The following is a 15,965-nucleotide window of genomic DNA, read 5'->3' as shown; positions in this document are numbered from 1 at the left end:
GCTTTCCGCTGGTTGAACAATTACCTGAGGTGTACACAAACCGAACAAAGACTGAGTACTCTAGCTTTAATACATAATCATTATAACACTGCTATCAACATTGAAACTGTATGTAAGTGATTTATGAAAAAGCACCCCAGAAGAATGAAACATGCTAATATGTTATTTCAGTAGTGCATACATGTACGTATATGATAGCCAATGATTGAAATAGCTAAATATACTATTGTCGTACAGCGTTGTTTATACTAGTAATACGATTTAACAATTAATAACTACTCTGCATGCAGATAATATGTCTAACTCCACATGCAGTGCTACAATAGAATGATGATTTGTTGACTTTTCATTGGATGTTTGTGGATTTGACGTGAACAGCCATTCAATTGTTTAAGCTATATTTCATGCCAAATTACTTCCAGATTTAATCTCATAGCACCTTTTTTTACACATTTTCGGGGGACATGCTCCCAGACACACACACACTTTCAAAGATTCTGCGTACGGGCCTGCGATTCCTACAGATTTGCAGAATTGTGCCAGTGGAATCTATTCCTACAGAACTATACCAGCGGTATTTTTCTTATCAATTCGTTACAACAAAGCGACAGAAGTATACAAATCAATGCATAATAAAACACAAAAATGTATAATTATTAGAATTATAATGCTGTATGTACTGAGGCAAAGAAATAATTGCTTCTTTAAAGTCACGAGTCACATATTAAAATGTCTATGCAGTTTTGTTCAGTATATATTTCCTTGAAGAAAATATTTACAAAAGCTCAAGTTATCAGCAATTAATTTCGAAAGTATATATATATATAGTAAAGTAGCTATTTAATTCAAGACATTCAAAATTATCACAAAAATATCACTTTGACATAAAATAGAGCTATGAGTGTATACATGTGTGTTTGTTGGAAATAGCAAATGAATTGAATTAATTTTAACATCTAAACAAAGTGTGCCACACATATGTATAAGACAAACAAAAACAGCAACCAAGCTAGAAATTAAGGAGGATGAAACTTATCTCTAAAGAGAAACAGGACGTACACAGCCACAAGGATGCACAACCCATCTAATGAAAATTTTATGCCTAAGCCTCGCGTCTGAAACAAATTAATTTTAAAATATTAAAAGTTAGCGAACTTAATTAAATCCACATTTAAACTGTCACTCAGTGTCTAAAACTGTTTGTGACAAGATTGTCGCAGCTAATAAGAAAACAAAGAAAGTGAACTAAGAACGACTTTCTGGGATTAATAGTCTTAGAAACGTATCTACTGAGTTTAGTATTTTAACTCCGAGATGAGCAAGAATTGTATGTCAACATTATAACAAATAAAATCAATTCAACAACAGTGAAGTGCACAGGGGGTGGCTCAAGCCCTTGTGCACTTCACTACTCTTGCGCCCCAAAAGTGCTCTTTTTCTCACTCAGAAAAAATCTTCATGATTAAAAGAAAAGCTTGATCCGCACCTTGTTTGCACTGAATTATTGGGGAAAAGGAGATTTCAACTTTAAAACGAGTGACACACGGGGACGTGTTAGTCTTTACGGTGAAAATTAACTATAATATGCTATTAATAATCATTTAAGATTCACCGTTCAGTTTTAGATTTTAAGAAGTCTTTTTAAGATCAATTAAATGGGATTAAGAAATGTATTTTTACGCAATGTGTACCAGAGGCAATGCACAGTTCCCATAGCTCCCCTTACATTCCCTCCGTAAAAGAAGTCTTGCCTTATTATACTTGAAAAGTTCCTGTTTTTTGTTGTTGTTTTCAATGAGCCCCTGCCCTTTTAATGTCTTCTGAAAGAAGAAAACAAGAAGAAAAATGTAATTTAGCCTTATAATTTCAAAAACATCCTGTATCAAACAATTCCCCACTACCTTGACTAGACTAATGTTAACTTGTAATAACGTACGATTTTGAATAAATGAAAATATTCTAGGACATGCATGCGTAAAAATATAAAGTTAATATCTTCATGCAAATGAAATTTGAGTTAAAAGCACAGAAAGAAGCTATAAATTTTAATTTTTCTAAGATCAACTTTACAATGAATAATATGCAAAGCAATATAATAACACAGTTAAAAATCCTTTTATCTTTGTCAGAGGTTGACTAAACCAGATATGTATTACATTAAGACTTTATTGCTTCTTCCCATGTGTATGACTTGATTTACAATTAAAATATAAATCAAATTTCCCTCTGAAACTTTCTTATTCCAAATTTTGCTGTAATATTCTTGTAAAGATCTCCATTCAATATATATTGCGACATCCAAGACTTAGTAAAATTAGTTGTTTTTTTTATGGTACGAAACTAGAAACGTTGAGATCGGTAGATCAGGTTAGTTTATTTGTATGAATTCTTCACCACGTCAGTTATTTCCCTTTCAATGGATTTTGTTTGTTTGTTTGTTGTTACGCTATGGGCTATTATTGTAGTCAGAATTACTGCTGAGTTACCGGAGAGGGGGGGGGCTATTTATTTCTATTAATTGATGTAATTGTCTCTGTCTTAATTCAACACAGTATAGCTTGTTTATGTTTTTCTTTTATGTTTGCCTCCCGGAGGCACAGCGGCAGGTGTGAGGCCTTATAATGCAAAAAATCGTGTTTCGATGCTTGCGGTGGGCACAGTACAGAAAGCCTATTGTGTAGCTGTGTGTTTAATAACAACATACAAACAGATCTTTCAAGTCTGTCAATATCCAACTTCAGTTGATATAGTATATTTATATAATTGAGTTGATTCATGTTTTTACACATTCCATCGTTTCCTTTTCCTCCATTAATTGTTAGTTACTGTTTCGTAGGTAAACATGTTAAGGTAGTGTACAGAAGTGAATGTAGGTTTGAGAACAAAGTTCGACACTACATAATACATTCTCCATTCTTCTGCATATTTTTGTGTTTCATTTAAATATTATACCTTTCAACTACCAAGAACAGGATGTTTAAATACAAAACAATGTTAGTAGATGTTTGAGTGAGTTTTCTATAGCTACTAACGAGCACTTGCCAGCAGTATCCAAACAATACTCAAGTTTCATTTAGTAATTCCATTTGTTTTGGGGCCCAACATATTGTATAATCAGAACCCAATATTCAAGCTAGGGCCCTAAATCACAAATTAGTTCATGCGGTTTGGGACACACAATACGCTACAGAGCAACTATTTTCTATTTTTGAATTAACTTGGTGATGTAAAAACATGGAAATTTAATATCATTGCATTTGTGCATTTATATTCTATCTTACAAATATATTATTTTAATTATATAAAATTATTTCCATTTTCTTTTAGCAAAATTTAAGTTACATGTGATGAACAAGAAAACTACTGAAAAGAACATTTTCATGTTCCTCTAGAGTAGGGACTCTAAGATTTGGCTTAGCAAATGTGTCCCAAATTGCCAGAGTTGGTGCTAGTCACGTTTTCTTTTATATTATGATTATGTTTCGTATCGCAGCTTTTACAAAACTAGTCTGTAGCATAATTTATTGATCTGTGTCTTACGTTTTGCTCCTTCGTTACTATTTTTCGAAGTTTTACGTAAGGCAGTATATTCTATTCAGCTAAATGTATTTCAGGAAATAAGATCGTAGTTTGATTATAAATGTGGAACTATACAATAAACTGTCCAAGTGGACCTTTGATAATGTTTTAAGGACTGTTATTAACTAATAGGATTTTCTGTTAAGATTTTTCAGAAAATCATAATGTGGATTTATAATATGTTGCTAAAAATAATATATTTGTACTTCTTAAATAAGGAACTTCCAAACTGATTCGCTTAATTCTATTTAAAGCATGATTCACACTTTTATTATTGCACAAAACAACAGTGCATTTTCATAACAGGGCAAGTGAAACGTGCAATTACCTAATAACAAATATTTCTTGTATTTCCATCAGATGTAATGTTTTAATTCGTCTTCTTTGTTTATCTTTTTATTATTGATGTATTGTATAACTTAATTAAGAAGTGTGTATTTCGTAATTTATGCCAATTATGCCTTTTGTACTTGTCCTATGGTATACATTAGTATATCAATAAAGTCAAATGTAAGAACAGTTTTGAAAAAAAAAAAAATTTTTAGCGCTAAAAAATTCGTAAGCACGTTCTTTTCTTGTTCACGTAGATGTTCCAGTGGTTACATTATCTGTGGGAGGCGAGCATAAAAATCACGTTGTACACGAATCAGATGATGTGTTTTTGAACTGTGATTTTCAAGCCAACCCCAGAGTCAGTACAGTCCAGTGGTACTTCCAGGATGAAGAAATTTCTGGCGATCCGGAAATGGGAATCGTCCTCAGTAATCAGACTCTTCTGCTGTTTGACATCAAAAAAGAAAGGAGAGGATTGTATAGTTGTGACGCTACAAACACGGAAGGTCGTGGACGAAGCTTGGACATTGAGCTGAACATAAAATGTAATGTTTGATTTATGTTTATACATTCTTACTTTTGCTTATAAATACGCATAAGATGTACATATATCTAATAGATTGTGACTACTTTCAAATAATTATTTAAAAATATGATTTTGACATTCCTCAAACTCTATTTTTTTCCAATCGTACCGGTACTTCAAAAATTAAGGTTTTTAAAGTTGTAAGTTTTTAAAAATGTTTTTTGCCAGTAAAAAATATTCAAGAAAATCCATTGATGATGGCCTAAACACTTGGACAAAATGGAAAATTAAAGTGCATAAGTTTGTATTTTTCTGTTATGAAACTATCATCAACATTAAAACAAATATAATAATTCTTGAATACAAATTTCATCTATTACACTGCAGGAATTTTTACTATGCATTAAATACATTTAGAGTGTTCGTCTCCTTAATGTAAATCGATACTCAAAATTATGTAGAACTACAATATTTTATTTGGTAAAATCTATGCACGTGAGTTCTTTATTATATATGGGGTTTTGAGTCCGTTCACTATATAGTAACCTAAAGTAATTTAGGTATTCAATAATGTTAGGACATTTCGTCGAATTCATTATTCGATATCACACAGCGGACCAACTGTTTAATGACTGAATATGTGTTCAAGATTTCTTTTCTTATTCACCAGAGGTAAAATTGAAAAGATAATCTGTGACGTAGAGACATAATGTACTCTTTGATTAGCCCTACCCTCCGCTATGGACTGCAGTTTCGCCTATTCAACTCACCAGCACAGCTTTGGTCAGCAAACCAAAGAAATACTATTAGGCCTTTTATAATGGTGAAGTGTATATAATATCTATGTAATTTTCAGTCTGTTTTACTTCACCGTACAGTAACCTAAATTAATTGAGGTATGTGAATAATGCTAGGACATTTCGTCGAATTCGTTATTCGATATTATACAGCGAACCAACTGCTTAATAGTTGTATATGTGTTAGAATTTTCTCTTCTTTTTGAGTCCTTTATTATTCTTTCTAGAAAGGGACTATTGGCCGCTTTGATAGATATGTATGTACACCAACGATTCCAAAAGTACCAATAATATCAAAGAAATATGAACAATTACGTAAAACATAACGTATGACATAACACAAACCAAGCTTGAACCACTTATACAAATTCTAAAGTGAACGAAAGCAAACACTGATTTTTTACAAACCACAGGAGCTTTGTATATATCTATATTCACATTTCTATGTCATATATGGAGCTATTTTTAAGAAGTAGTAAGCACATAATAGCCATATTTAACTGAATAAAAACATTTACCAGTCACAAAGTTATCAGCCATCTACCATCAAACTAAATAGTTTACGAAACGAATGTAATCTTTTATTAGCAATGACAAATTACTCTGAAATTTGCTAATCCGAAATAGTTTTCAACGATATTCCAACAACTAGTTAAATAAAGGAATTTACAAGTAACCCAATTCACTTAGTTATATCATCAGTAATAGAAGAATAATTTAAAAACACAAGACATCTGTCACAAAATTAGGAGAAATTATCAGTTAACATACAAGTATGAATTCTAAATGACTTTAGAACATAAGTGATTATCACATAACATTATTTAACCATATATACATATATTAAGGTTTTCTCAGACAACAAGGCCAAAAACATTACGTTATGCACATAAAACGCAGAAAAATAAAGAATAAGTGCAAATTACACTGTGGGAAGAGGGTCGTCTGAAAGTTACACACAGCAGAACAACAGTGTTGGAGGAGAGGTATCTGAGGGAAGTAGGTCACCAAAACATAAGTACACGTGTAGGTTCTTAATCCAAATCTAAAACTACCTTTCACCCAGTTGCGAGAAGGTAGTTGCTTTTAATGAAACAAAATTATTAAAAATACAACAGATTACTGCAATCTGACTCTCGAAGTTCTAAGTAAAGCTTATCTCCCAAGTTGGCAATATGGTCCTCATAATGGTCACATCTCTATCTGAACAGTATTTTTTAATAAAACCTATTATCAAACAAAGGAAAATAAAATTTTACTTTCAAATCCGAAAAAAAGCAGATATAAATCAAATTACAATATACATTTCTTTTTACTCATATGTGACTTTCGAATATAAGTTTAATGTAATAAGCGATATATTTCTGCTGATGTGAGGGTCCTACTTATTCAGATTCGTCTCTTACTAAGGTGCATTTTACCATCCCTACGTCATGGTTTGTACTTCAGTTTCATGTGATGTTTTTGTAAAAGCTGTTTTAAAACATGCTGTTGCTACGCTCTCCTTCTTTCATGGATTATGATTAACATATGTATTGTGTAAACACCTATAAACAAACATACATATAAAAGTATATAATTAACTCAATCAATGCAATTACGAATCAATGTAAAATAAGTCTACTTGCACAAATAAACAGAGTTTAGTGTAACCCCTGTAGCATTAATAATAAATACAAAAATTGCTTGTCCACTGTATGTTGTAATTGATGTTATACTTTAAGAATAAAGTACCCAGACTTCTGAAAACAGCTATAAATTAATACATATTAAGTACACAAACACACACATATATAACAATAATATTCAAACATATGCCAGTTAAAGCTTTAGGTTAAATTTCAGATTGTATTTCATTTAAAGGTATGTAATAACAAGTATGTACAAAATTGATGCTTTCGCAGAGTCTGACGTGAAATAGTTTGCTTTTGAATACTTTTTTAAAACTACGTAATTTGAATATCCTGAAGTTTATGCCATTTATTTATGTACTACGCAGACAAACCCGAATGTGTAGCGGAACAGAAGCAGACTTACTACGCTACCACTGGCGAGATTGTCGAAGTATTCTGTCTTGTCACTGCTGACCCTCCAGAAGTTACTTTCACCTGGATGTTTAATAACTCGAAGCATCATAGAGAACTACTGTCTTTTGTAAGTAGCGGAACACATAGCATTGCTAAAGTCAGGCTTGAGCGGAAAGAAGATTTCGGTACTTTGACATGTAAAGCGAAAAACCTCGTGGGTATACAGGAAGAACCTTGTCGTTACGTTCTGGTTCAAGTATGTAAGTATATCCGTCATCATCACACTCTAAAGCTTGTGTAGCATTATTCTTGGAAATGTTGATTTATGTAGATAAGTCACTGTTTCGAGAAATTTTGTCCCCACACCAATAGCTATTTCTCAGTCAATATTATAGGATTTCTCAGATCTATGAAATAAACATTTTTGTTCTGAAAATTTATCAATAAAAGAATCAGTAAGTATAAAAATAAGACTATAATTTAGCGCAAGTTGTGGATAGTTACGCAGATCAGCTCAGTATATCGTGTTCTATGTATTTTTTCCTTCATTTCAAATTTACATTTCTACTTACAATTCCATTCATTTGCCATAAAGATGAATGTTTAGCTTTTATTGGTAAACTGCGTTATATGTTTTGACTATGGGTTAACCAAAATCTGATTCAAAATATATAAAAGAAACGTTTCGTCATTTCATCAATTAACATCTATATATATAGAGAGAGAGAGCAACAGTACTCAAAAATAAACGTCGGGTCAACATTTGGAACTTCAGTTAGTACACACAATTGTTTCATTATTTAATAATTTACTTGGTCCTGTACTAGGCTAGGCTAGGTAATAATTTACTTGGTCCTGTACTAGGCTAGGCTAGGTAATAATTTACTTGGTCCTGTACTAGGCTAGGCTAGGTAAAGAATTACATTGAGTATTCGTCACGAAGGTGAAAATTTCACAGCCTCTAAAATTATGATTCTGATGTTAATGTTAACTTTTACAATGAGAAATTTAAGAATTATATTTCGAAAAACGTAAAGAACTCAAAGTAAGCAAGAAGTGGAAACATTTATTACACTTATTTATTTTTATTTTATTTATGTACAAGATATTCACTTTATTAACAAATAGGTATTTAGTAATAGTAAATTTTTAATGTTTACTGAAAGATTTGTAAGAGACAAATAATTTCCTTAGTTTCTGTTATCTATTTTAGTTTGGTTTTATTTTCGTGCATAGTTTATAAATATATACATATATAAAATATCATAAAATTCGTTAAAGCTGTGGAATAGCAGTTATTACTAGCAAATACAAGGCGAACTCATTATATGTTATAATGCTTTCAGAATGAATAGAAAGAAGAATTTTGTAATACAAAAATAAATTTAACGAACCCTTATCTTATGTAGAATAGGAGTTCATCATATCATAATATTTGTATTTATGATTAGAGCATGGTCGTATTAAGGATATACCTAACCTACGCGAGCGAGGTACATTTAACTTCATTTAGATATAGAAGGTTGGTGCTGCATGAATTTATGAATCCACGTTCTTCCAATCAATACGAGTAATGTCATAACTTAACAACAAGAAAGAGAAACCGAAAACATCGTTTACAAAAATATATTACTAACAAGTGTCACAAGAGTTACTTAACTAATTAGAATTAATGTGTGCAGATAACATCACGAAAAGCAAAGCTTTTATATGGATTTAGTAAACAACAGTTAATCACTGGATATTAGCGTACGGTTGACTTAAATTGAAACAACTTCTCATCATAAATATATAATAATGTGTTATTAATATTTATCCGAAAATCTGACTTGTTAATTACTTATATAAAATTGATAATAATTACAATTCACTTACATAGTACGGTTCACACCATAACAGTCGTTGTTCATGAAAATTGATGATATAAATAAGGCCTAGACCACTACTACGTTTGTCGTATTTGGAGAAAGGCCTCATCAGTACTAGATATGGTAACTGTAACTGACATAACATATTCGTCTTTACTTTCACTTCTAAGTTCTTAGAAATGTAGGTATATATTTCCCTTTATGTTAACATAACTTACGAATTATAAGAGACTCTTTGGACTTCCAAAGCTATCCATGCACAGTCTCGTTTGATAAAAAGTGAAAACTTAAAGCCTTTATTTCCAAGGAAATTATCGATTCGAATTATTATTTTTAACTACCTCTTTACACTACTGCCAACGGTATCTCCTTCTATATGTCAATCGCCCTGTTAGAAAAATAAAACTGTCTTAAATATAGCCTGAATACAATACATAGACATCTGAGTCCTTTGTCTTATCGATCCTCTGAATAATCTTATAAACATTAATAAGACCACCTCTTTCCCTTGTTTTCTCAAGAGAAAATAACTTAAAAGACCTCAACCTATCTCTATAAGATAACCATTCCATCTCCTGAATCATCTAGCAGTTCCCCATTGAACCCTTTTTAATAAGTCGGTATCCTTTCTTAGATAGGAATACCAAACCGTACACAGTATTCTAAGTGAGACGTAACTTAGAGATTGTATAGAGAGATGATTACCTCTTTTGACATGTAGTTAATTAATATATTTATAAATAAGTCTAGACCTCTAATAGTTTGACTTTAGCATCAAATCATTGAAAAGATGGCTTGACTAACTTATCTACTCTACCACTACTCCAAGATCCTCTTACTCGACACATTTTCGAGCACATTAGTTAGGTTTTTTCTTACACAACACATTGTAAAATCAATTCTTTATTTCACTTCTTACTCCACACATTAATAAATATATTGTTTAAAACACATCTCCTTATTCCACACTTTTTCGCATGTATTCTTTATTAAAACACTCTTCATACCTGACATACTGTTGAACACATTATTTTTGCAGCCTTCTACACAATGATAAATAGGTTATTAATTGATTGTATTATTTTGTAAATTGATAAGGACATTCTTCATTGAACTTTTCCTTATTCGACATATTGATTAATAAATTAATTATTTAAATTCTTATCCCACACAGCTATAAACACATTTTTAATAACTTGTATTTATGTATAACATTCTTAAATTTATGTTTATTGAATATTTTTTATTGGACACATTAATATTTTGTATTGAATTTGGCCTTACTCGATATGTTGTTAAATGCTTTCTGTATTTTCATTCTACTTTACAGACTTATGGTTATAACGCATTCTCTACTAAATTAACATAAATTTTCACTACGTACATAACATGTTTAGACATTTCCTAACTTGATGTCCGTGATATTTTCAGGATTATTTCCTACATGACATTGTGCACCTTTGATCCTTGAGAGACAGTGCTTTATACACGTTGTGTAAAAACTTGCTTTTATCTCAGACTTCAAACTACAATAATTATCACTCCATATACCTTAAATTTTACATACGTTTCATTTTAGAATTTAACTTCAGAAAATAGTTTCATAAATACTTTCAGTTATCAGTGAGCTTATTCTCAGCGTCTTTCTTAGGATAAATGCCATTTTTAGATTCAGTAAATCATAAATAGTTTAATTTCTAGCTTATGAGTAAACGAAATATGTACCGTATATAAAAGTAAGCTAAAATTAGGCTTCATCGTAGAATGCAACATAAATAGTCTTTTCCATAGCATCCAAGATAAGACAATGGGTGCTTTTCTTCTACACAAAATAATATAGTTTTACCAACGCTACAACATAAAGCTTGTTTAGCACCTATTTTACCCTGCCATTCAAGCTAGCCAAATTAACTCATATTTTTGCATTCAAACGTAAAAAAACTTGTGTCTTTGCATTCAAGATATGATAGTGCTTTTTGTATATTAAATTAATTCACTTTTTCAGTACTTGAAACCCATTATTTACACTGAATATTCCCATATTCTGTCGTAGCATTTTACACATATTACTTAGATTTTTTCATGTTTCACTTTCACTTGAATTATATACGAGAAATTACCAACAAACACCCATGATGTATTAAGTTTCTGCGTTATTTTTACGATATAAACTTGATTGTTCCTTTTCTTACGGATCTTCAATGTGCATAATAGGTACTGCGCTCTTCAGGTATAGCCTTTTCTGTTTAATATAATATCTGGCGTAATATTTCAAGGATATAAAGAAGAAATAAAGCTTAGATCACTACTTTGTGAGTACTTCGTATGGAATCGAGAATACTTGCAAGTTATCCAATCAGATAGAAAGTAGCCACATGCATTATTTTAATCTTTTTTTCATTTGAACGTTACTCGGAAATAAGGGTGAAAGCATTTCACGACAAGCTATTCAGCCCCCGATATGTTCGAATTTGTTAGTGATTGATTTTCGGAGTTTCAAGATATGCGTAGATCATTGATGATACTACTATATATCTGACAGAGTAAACTCCAGCTTTAATACACAGATTATTGATGATACTACTATATATCTGACAGAGTAAACTCCAGCTTTAATACACAGATCATTGATATACTACTATATATCTGACAGAGTAAACTCCAGCTTTAATACACAGATCATTGATGATACTACTATATATCTGACAGAGTAAACTCCAGCTTTAATACACAGATCATTGATGATACTACTATATATCTGACAGAGTAAACTCCAGCTTTAATACACTTCTTCATTTGTACTATTGTGTAATATATTAGAGGCGACTATTTGAACTCCCAGTAGCACCAAGGAGATTAAGTTTAAAACTTTTTTGTCATTAATTACTATTGTATAATGTAATGTACATTTAGTTTTATTTTAATAAATTATCTAGCTTTTAAAATCTCCCCCGATTTATCAAAGATTTGTGAATCGGATCTTGTATAACAGAACCAGCATGATAGGGTTACTTCGTTAAGTAGCGATATCACTGTGATTTAAAAATGTAAGCAGAAAAATCTTAAGAAAAGGAAGTGCATTATAATACTTTAAGAAATACTCGGAAAGTATAAATTAAGAAACTATATTTAAGAAAGTTAAAAGCAGTTTTAAAGCAAGAAAAACACTTAAAAGCGGAATGAAAAAAAGGATAAGTTTGTGAAATACCATAGTTAAAGTTCCAATAATGCTAAGAAGAAAAAATGTTGTTCATTTAACAAAATCAATCTCTTTGTTAAAGTTATATATATATACATATATATTGTTTATTTTGTAACATTTTATTACGTACGCTTTTAACAAGCTAATCTAGGAGTATTGTGGATGCTACAAGGAGTATATATATATATATATATACGATACAATACAAAAGTTTATATGATATAACAAAATAACGAAAACTCAATCTGAAATATTAATCTAGAAACGTAGCCATAAAAATTGTTGCGATAAATGCTTAGTTAGTAACTATCTGTAGTACATATGCTTTCACTGCGGATCCTCACTTTACAAATCCTTGTTGGGATTTTACAAAATAGATATCTGAATATGAGGGAAATCGATCGATCTATGAGCTGGTGTTTTCTGATCTTAAACTTTTTTCACGTACTCGTAATGCGCCTGACACGGTATCTAACAGGCTTTGTTTTCATACTGCAGGTCGTTGTTGCGTGATGATATGACCCGGTGTTTTCTGATCTTAAACTTTTTTCACGTACTCGTAATGCGCCTGACACGGTATCTAACAGGCTTTGTCTTTATACTGCGATTAGTTGTTGCGTGGTGATAGTTCCAGGAACAGTGGTTAATGCATATTTTTGTTTTAGAATTTAAATCTTTAGTCACACTCAAAATAGCCACTGGATGTTGTGAAATATCTTCTTGGTATATATACATCAGCTGACTCTTTTCAGGAAGCTGTACAGAAAATTGGGATTCGTTTTTGTCTTGTTTCGTGAAATTAAATGTTATAAGGTTTGCAGTCCTGATTTATAAAACCAAACTTTTCAAGAGTTGTTGATTTCACAAATTCTTAAACTATATATTTGTTCCTTACATCCTCTGTTTGATTTAAGTTCTTGTAATTTGCTTAAGTCCTTTTGTTTGATAAGCTTGCTGTAGTTTACTCACGTCCATCTGTTTGATGAACTTGGTGTAAATTGCATATGTTCTTCTGTTTGATGAAGTTTTTGTAAGTTGCTTTTGATAAAGTTGGTGTAACTTTCTTGACAGTATGGAAAACAGAATTCTAGATGAAAGTTATTTGGATTATCTTCGGTTGTAGAACACAAGGCTGGGTAAGCCTATATCTCTAATTAAAACGTACTTAATACATAACAACAAAACACGAAGTAATCAAGAATGATACACGAAGTTGTTATAGTCAAACAAAATGAACCCTATATTTGACAATACTTTAATTCCCCAAATTTAGTCATTTTGCCATCTAATTTGCAGACCATATTTTGTAGGTATAACGAAATCCACAAAAAAAGAAAATTTTTACAGAATAATGAGATATTCTGGTCTGTCTTGAAGTGCACTTCCTCAGAAAGTATACATATTCGATGCACAATGCAATTTATTACAACGATATATGCATATCTAAGGCTTAACTAAACTTTGTTCCAATACCGAAAAACGTCCTAACTACCTTTGCGAAATCCGTAGATACAGATATTAACGTCTTAAGCAAACTCAACCATCAAGAAGGAATACAACCGCGTACATAAAATCTGGTTAATGAACCTAATCACCAACTTTATCGCCAAAGTCCTTGCGATAGACGGTAAAGATCATTTTTAACGAATGAACTAAGGAACCTGAAATAACACATATAACCACAAACATTCCGAAATCCTTCTATATAATGAAAGGAATAATAATGGTTTACTTGCGGTCCAGTCCTTTGATGAATAGTTTACTCATTCAAATCGCTTCTATTTCGCTTTATTGTTTTGTTTTTACTTGGAATTTTTCTTCATACCCCACCCATGCAGTGGTGTATTCTTTTATAATCCTCGTTTGTTGACAACGATTAATTAAGGCAGTCCAAAAATCCCTTTGTTGTGAATTATTTATTGATTTCATTACTCTTAAAAACAGTTAAGGCAGTCTTAACATTTCTGTAAGTGTTTCTTTAACCACTAGGATTAAAACCCTATAATTAATATTTACAAAAACAATTAGGTAACACATTAAAAATGCTTAAGCGAGACAAAGTCTTTCTTCATAATGACACTAAAAATAGCAATTAATAATAATGAAAATAGTAAGATACAACGCATTAAAATTCTAAGATAATAAAAATAGAAGGGGGCCAGATATAAAATGAAAACATTATTATCACTGAGTTCAAATCGGTAATGAATACTTTATGTGAAATTAACAATTGCGCACCAAAGTAATCAAAGTTAAAATTAATTGAAAGAAAGCACAAAATAAACAATTCTAAAATCTGAAAAAAAAACTAAACTAAACTGAATAATCTGGAAGGTTTGGAGAAGAATTTCTCAAATATGATGTACCGGTTTGCAACATCGTATGATGAAGCCACTTAAGTAAATTACATTGGTATTCACTACGTGAAATTTTGGGTTTTACTGCGTGCTTTCAGCTCTTTTACTTGGACCTTCCCCAAGCAACCGAACAATGAGTTGCTAAGAGTTCGCGTAACATTTTCTAAAGATATGTAACTAAGCAACAATATAAACAATATCTACATAATAATAAGTATCCGAGCGATACATCAGAAGGATTAAAGACTAAGTTGTTTTTTTTTAACTACCTTGAAAACGTGTGTGAAGAACAAAACCAACCTATAAAAATTCGATTATTCTCTTTAACCTAATATATTCTCAGAATTAAACATCTAAAAATTCGAGAAGAAAAACGTACACTAAATGCGGTGACTTAATACCCAAACCTGCAATCTTACGGATGGTGCAATAAAAATAACTACTCATACATTTCCGTCTGCCGGATTAAGAATGCTGAATGTAATGTCGATTGACAGATTTACTACTATGAATAGTGCTGCGGAATACAAAGAGTTGCGGATTCGTGAGAATCTAGATATAGCAAGCCTGAAGCCGACCTTAAATCAACAGCAATTAGAATTAAGTTTGTCATTAAGTGAATAGGCAATTTTCAACAGTAGTTGAAAGTAAGTTTATTATTAAACTAGCTGAGTTATCCAGCGTTGCACGGTGAAAATTTAGATTTGAAATGTATACATCAGTATTTTTTCAGCTAATTATTCAGTAAGTAGACAAAAGCTTTATTTGAAATTAGATCGTGTTTGAGCTTGTCTTGTTCTTTGAGCCTGAAGTCGTACATCATGTTGCTCCTCTGTTTCTTGCTATCTGTAAGTTATTTATCTTAATTTTTATACTTGAAGTCTGGTTTGACGTTGTTCAGAGGTTTCTTGTTGTCTGTATCCAGCTTGCCTTGATGATTCTGACTGAACTCTGGCTTTGTGCTGTTCAACAGCTTCTTGCTGTCTTTGAGTAGCCTGCCTTTCAGCTTGAGCTCGAAGTCTAACTTTACGTTGTTACAAAGTATCTTTCTGTACTAGAGCAGCCTGTTTTTCCGGCTTATGCTTGAAGTCTTGGATTGCGTTCTTCTTCTGTTTCAGCTACTCTTTGTGCTTGCATTATTTTAGCGGCAGAAGACTTTCCATAGAAAGGGCGTTTCTTAGGTGGCATAATCACCTGTATCACTAAATAATAATTTGCAATTCACAAAATTACTAAATCACTTATGAAACCACCTAGCACTATTTAAAGAAAACTG

The 15,965-nt window shown here is 31.5% G+C and overlaps 1 protein-coding gene across 1 annotated transcript in view; it reads left to right on the top strand.

Annotated features, from left to right (window-relative positions):
* Positions 1-15,965, top strand: part of LOC111085255 (nephrin-like) — an 88,521-nt gene that overhangs the window by 7,177 nt on the left and 65,379 nt on the right. The window contains exons 2-3 of the mRNA XM_022382961.1: positions 4,167-4,457; positions 7,235-7,522. Coding sequence (XP_022238669.1) covers positions 4,167-4,457; positions 7,235-7,522 — 579 coding nt within the window. The remainder of the gene's footprint in view (positions 1-4,166; positions 4,458-7,234; positions 7,523-15,965) is intronic.

Source organism: Limulus polyphemus, unplaced genomic scaffold (genome assembly GCF_000517525.1).
Source record: "Limulus polyphemus unplaced genomic scaffold, Limulus_polyphemus-2.1.2 Scaffold296, whole genome shotgun sequence".
NCBI classification, from domain to species: domain Eukaryota; kingdom Metazoa; phylum Arthropoda; class Merostomata; order Xiphosura; family Limulidae; genus Limulus; species Limulus polyphemus.
This window is presented reverse-complemented; position numbering and strand designations above follow the sequence as displayed.